This window comes from Dendrobates tinctorius, unplaced genomic scaffold (assembly GCF_039654945.1).
Source record: "Dendrobates tinctorius isolate UK_male_01 unplaced genomic scaffold, ASM3965494v1 ptg000019l, whole genome shotgun sequence".
NCBI classification, from domain to species: domain Eukaryota; kingdom Metazoa; phylum Chordata; class Amphibia; order Anura; family Dendrobatidae; genus Dendrobates; species Dendrobates tinctorius.
The window spans coordinates 86,155,010-86,161,009 of record NW_027361687.1 but is presented as its reverse complement, the minus strand read 5'-3'; the positions used below and the strand labels follow the sequence as shown (position 1 = coordinate 86,161,009).

Genomic DNA, 6,000 nt, shown 5'->3' with positions numbered 1-6,000 from the left:
GGAAGGCAGCTCCAGGACGACAGCACCAGGAAGGCACCACCAGAACGGCAGCTCCAGGACGGCAGCACCAGGAAGGCAGCACCAGAACGGCAGCACCAGGAAGGCAGCTCCAGGACCGGAGCAGCAAACAGTCTACAAGGAACAGAAAAAAACACACATAGGCAGTCTTGTGCTCACATCCAAAGTCTGGAGAGTAATGGCCTTGCAATGTCCACACTTCCTTTTATACAACTGGCAATTAAAATCACTTCCTGGACCTGCTCATTATGAAGTATGCATGCATATCGAACCCATGTGAACACATGTCCTTGTGTACCAATGTGTTCCCATAGACAGTAATGCGTCGTTTAGATGCACTCATCTATGTGCGCATGGCTGCGCATAATTGACACCTCAAAAAATGCAACATGCTGCGTTCGCCGCATACCGCGAAACGATGCATGTGTATGCATCCGCATGCGAAGTGATGCAAACGTATGTCCCTGTGTACAACATGTGGATCTATGCTGATCATACGCTGCGCACAGATACGCTAATGTGAAACCAGCTTTACCCCCTTTATCCTTCTATTTTTAGCCTCCTAACCCTTTTATGACCATTTTACAGCTATTTTACCACACAAATGTTCTGATGCCAGTTCTGTGCTATGGGGTTAGTGGTCAAGTTCGGGAACCCAAACTGAACTTTGGAATAAAGTTCAACTGAATCCAACAAGCTTGAACTTCCACGTTTCCGCTCATCTCTACTTATCAGAGCTAGAAATCTTGACCTAATGTGATGAGACTCAGTGCAACAGTGATAAAAAGATGCATCAGGATAGTGCAGAGCGGAGGTGCCAGAAGGGGAGCAGTAAAGTGAGTCAGAGTATTTTCTTTATTTTTTAGCCTTTTGATGGTCAGTTATGGTTCAGCCAGCCACCATTTTGCTGAATAAGCACAAAAGCAAAATACAAAAAATGACAAATAGAGATTTTTGCAATTGTCAAGTTGAATTTAATTCCACTCAAATATATCCGCAAATCACTATATCAGATATTTTAGCACAAATGTTGCATGTGAGATTTTTTACTCTAAAATGTTGCAAAACAAGTCAAAGACAAAAATAAAATTCATTTTTTAATTAAAATTCCGGTATAGCATATTTTGAAGAATTTTGAACATAAAACTTTAACAAATGTCATATGATTTAAAAAAAAATGTGAAAGGAAGGCAAATGATAACTATGGCCTTTTGTGCTGAAAGTCACCAAGTGAAGAATAAAAAGAATGTGTTTTTTTCTAATTACAAATTGAAATCATATATAGGTTTTAAAAAGTTACAAAAAATAGGATCTTCATCATCAGTCCCATTACTACATTTCACTAATGAGATATCATGTTCCATTCAAAAATGTTTTACCCAAATATATTGTCTCGTAAAAAATAAATGAGCCCTCTCCATACAAAATCCAGATCACTACACAGTGAAAGGAACTTTGCAAAGTGGACATTCTATAGATTATGAACATTCTAGGTTACTGCAGTAGAAAACATGTAACTGAGACATTATAAATGTATCTATAGAAATAAATTAATAAAATAATATGTATAAGTGACAGGGTGTAAACATTGTTTTTTCAAGTCAGTTTTGAGACAGTCACAAAATTATAAATCCCATCAGTAGACTTGGACTTGCTGAGCGAATTAAAGAACTTCTCCATGGTAGTCAAAATCTAAAAATAATGATACATCTATAACAGGCTTATATCTGTTCCCGGATCTTCTTCAGACCGTTGCAGATATCTTTATTTCTGCTTTGTGATAGGATTGATGCATGTATATAAGCAGACCTGACATGAAGGTTAGCATGCATCTCGACAAATCCTTCCGATATTATAAAAATAACAACATGGATGTGAAGATAATCCTCCTTTTATTACTTTTTGTAGTGGGACCCGTGACCAGTTTTCCTTCACCTCTACAGGTAAGATATATTATTATGTCCCCATTAGAAAAGCCTTTTCTGAAGTGTTCTTCATGTCTCCTCCATTCTTTAATCCTTAGTTTAGTTTGGCTAAAGAGAATTTATCAGAACGATCCACCACCATCACCTCTGAAACTGTGTATATAGTCATTTTGCTTTCTGAAAGATGAGTACTATCCATACCTTCCCCTATGCAATATGTTTTAGTTCACATCTGAATGAAGCTTAAGTGCTCGGGGCATGATCAGAGCACTTCACAAGTACGGTCTCTTTGATTTTGTACTCCACCCAGGCACACTTTCTGACGCTTGACTGACAGCTCACTGGCTTGACTGCACAGCATCCAATGAGTTGCTAATCAAGCAGAAGAAGTTAGGACTGGGTAGGAAATAGCTTAAGGGAGACAATGGCTTGGTAAGTGCTTTAACACACCCAGAGCACTTAAGTTTAACTTGCATTTGAATTAAAACAGAGATTTACCAGTGAGGGAGCAATGGGTTGCCTAGGGGAAGGTGTAAACAACATTATATTCTCATTTTGCTCTCTGAAAGATAAACAATTTAGGTGGGTGGGTGGATCATTTGGACAGATTCCTTCTGCAACATTAGACAAAATTGGGGAACAATAAAGCCATTTACTTTTTTGTTATTGCCTATATTTTGGTTTTACCAGTTGTACAGTTCTGATACATTTTTGTGGCACCCTTCATGTTAATAGTTGTTTTTTATGATTTTTTAGAGGATTTTTTGCCTTCTAAATGTGCCATTAGGGAGAGCCTGTCGTATTCAGCTAATTACCTCTAGATAAAGTGTTACTCTGCAAGAAAAGAGCGGTGAAATCCAGTGCAGGTGACTCCCTGGAGCAGACACTGAAATGTTACCACTCTTTTGTAAGTCCTTGGGACGGAGCAGTGAGCACGTTGTCATCGCCCGCCCGATTGCCACTATATCTGCAGATAAATGAGGCTTCTGGAGGTGGCAGGTTCCCGTTAGATCCTCAAAGGGCAGCACGGTGGCTCAGTGGTTAGCGCTGCAGCCTTGCAGCGCTGGAGTCCTGGGTTTGAATCCCACCAAGGACAACATCTGCAAGGAGTTTGTATGTTCTCCCCGTGTTTGCGTGGGTTTCCTCCGGGCACTCCGGTTTTCTCCCACACTCCAAAGACATACTGATAGGGAATTTAGATTGTGAGCCCCATCAGGGACAGAGATGATCGTGTGTGCAAACTGTAAAGCGCTGCGGAATATGTTAGCGCTATATAAAAATAAAGATTATTATTTTATTATTATAAAGGGACATTCTGGGACATTTATCTTTTCAAATTCACAATAATGGAAATTGCAAGTAATTTCTATTTCCTCTTTTGTTTATTGGGGAAATGATTAAGAGTTTATATAAAATACAAAGTTTATGTTGGAAATTTTAGCACAGAATATTCCATCTTGTCTATGTTGACTTTATTTCCAGCAAAAATTTCACAAAGTGTAAGTAACGATTGCCCACATTTCTTCTACAGTTTTCCGTATCAGGGTTAAAAGAAAATGGTAAGTTCCCTCTCAGATATGATGCTGGTTATTGTCCAGTGTCCTCCCTTTATTTTTACTTTCTGTCTTTATTGAATACTTTTATATTTACTATATGAAATTAAGTTAATTCATGAACACACGCCGAACTATCAAATATCAATTATACAAGCAAATGTAAGAAACATTATAATATACTGTAAGCCATCAAACAAATATGCTTTTGCTTCCACTTATGAGCCACTTCTTCCTTATCCTGCCTTTTGATCTTATCATTCACTCTGAAAAACAGTTAAAATGTTTCTTGCTAAAATGGACATGAAACACATTGAGCAATCAAATTAAAGGGTAGGGAAAGGGGAAAGAAAGACGGGGAGCCGAGGAAGGATAGCCAGGCAGAATTTTATATCCTAGCACTGAATTCACAGATACACTGCTCAGTACTTCTGGATGATGTACTAAATAAGGGAAAAGTAGGGGAATTGTTAAATACTAGTCACAGATTGTCCAAAAATGGTGAAATATTGTAAATCATTCTAATATCCATAAGAATGTTATGCTGGAGAACCATGTGAAGAGATCATTGAACTAAATATAGCTACTATATTACAGGCTGAGGAACACAACCCTAGTCTTTGATTACAGTCAATGGAAATATCGTTATTGAGATGAAGATCATTGGTATACAAATCTAGCAGGTGCATTACACTATGGCATATCACATCTAATGTGTTTTATGTAGAAACAAGCCGGTAGGATTTCCTCATAAATGGGTATTCTTAAATCTGGACATGATCCCCTATCCAAAGGGTAGTGAATAACTTTCCAACTGCTGGGGGTCTGACTGCTTGGACTCCCATCGATCCCAAGAACTGGGTCTCTGAAGGACCTGATGTGAATGAAGCATGGGTCAGTCATGCATACTTCCACTCCATTGTTCTCACAGGAGTGTCGAACACCAGCCAAGAGCAGCTCTCAACCTCTGGCAATCCCAATAAGAATAAATGGAGTGGAGGTGCACCTGATTGATCACGGCTCCATTTTCACAGAATTTTACAAAACAGATTTTTTTTTTACCTCTAATCAATCCATAAATCCACCAGGGCTCTAACATTTAGGAAGCCATTAATACCCTTCAGTATTTTATATGATTGTTTTAATTATTAGTACACTTCTTAATTTAACAGATATTGTAATAGATGGAAAGAAGAAATTGGCAAAGCCTGTATCAGGTATGATTTTTCGATGTTTAATGGAGAAAAATGATAACTAGAATTGTAAAAACATTTTAAGTTTAATAATTTTGACAATGTCATGTCTTGTGATAAACATTTATTCCTGAGGTTTCACATATAAATGTCTATTTGCACGAATCTGATCAATAACCCGAGGTAACGATGATTGGGATGAATTGACTTCTGACTGCCTGGATGCTTGGGATGCATTGCTTTACAACCGGGGTCTTATTAAATGGGCTTGTCAGGCAGTATGTCCTTAGCAATCAGTCCGTGAAATAGTAATGAGGTCTTCCGGTCAAGACACAACTGTAACTAATAGTGAAGGTAACATATTCATAAAGACTTACATGAACATCAGACTGTCCAATAAAGAAGCGTGATCTGTCACATCACAGACAACTGCTCCAGAGTCCAGTGGTGGCTGCTTTCGTTACATGGTCAAATTGCTTCAGCTCCTTCCGCTTCTCAATAATTTCACTCACAGGTGATAGGGAAGAGTTAGGAGGGAAAAAATGCCATGTACCGACTTGTTACATCGGTGGTTCCTATAACAGTATCACTGAGCTCTTTACACCCAGCCATTTGTCACATGTTAGTAAAGGCAGATGGCATGACGAGGGGCTGGGAGATATACATCAGGGAAAATGAGGACAGATGTTATACACTGCATCTAATGGGACTTAGGAAAAACTCTGGATTCATTAATTAAGAATTGTATCCCAATAATGATATCCATATAGAGTGTATAAACTAATGCGCCAATTTCATAACACTCACTTATGTTATTTGCCCTATTTATTTTAATTGACCATCAAAGGTTAAAACAAAAATGAAACAAACTAACGATAAATTAATATACTTTGAATGTTAATATTTTAAAGAGATTAGAATTCAGATGAATGCTGTGCTACACACTTAGAAATGTGTTGGTGTTTGGTCCATTTATATATTTGGGATATCTTTTAATATTTTAACATGATCAAATAAAGATTTAAGTTTTTAGTTAGAGTAGCCGGATCTATCCTACCTTTTTTCATAGAGTTACAAAACATAAATATGAAATCTATTCCCAGAGAAAATCTAATAGCTGAAGATAAAGCTACAATATAGGATTGCTTTATTATGTACATGTGTTATCTTACAGATATTAAGGAAGAAGAACCTGAAGGAGTCTTTTCTAAAATATTGAAGGCTAACAAAAGTAAGAACTTATGGTAATATTTAATTAATGTGTAATTAAATTTAATTTAATCTGTTAACTGCATAAGTAAGACAATTACT

At 37.4% G+C, this 6,000-nt stretch overlaps 1 protein-coding gene and 1 long non-coding RNA gene across 2 annotated transcripts in view; both read left to right on the top strand.

Moving 5' to 3' along the window:
* Positions 1-1,924: 1,924 nt before the first annotated feature.
* On the top strand, positions 1,925-5,912 carry LOC141082745 (uncharacterized). The gene is made up of 4 exons (XR_012230574.1): positions 1,925-1,961; positions 3,475-3,502; positions 4,669-4,713; positions 5,864-5,912. It is a non-coding gene; the product is annotated as an uncharacterized lncRNA (long non-coding RNA).
* A 35-nt stretch (positions 5,913-5,947) lies between these two features.
* The window catches only part of LOC141082673 (embryonic protein UVS.2-like), a 31,371-nt gene continuing 31,318 nt past the window's right edge, over positions 5,948-6,000 (top strand). Inside the window, exon 1 of the mRNA XM_073566620.1 lies at positions 5,948-5,951. Coding sequence (XP_073422721.1) covers positions 5,948-5,951 — 4 coding nt within the window. The remainder of the gene's footprint in view (positions 5,952-6,000) is intronic.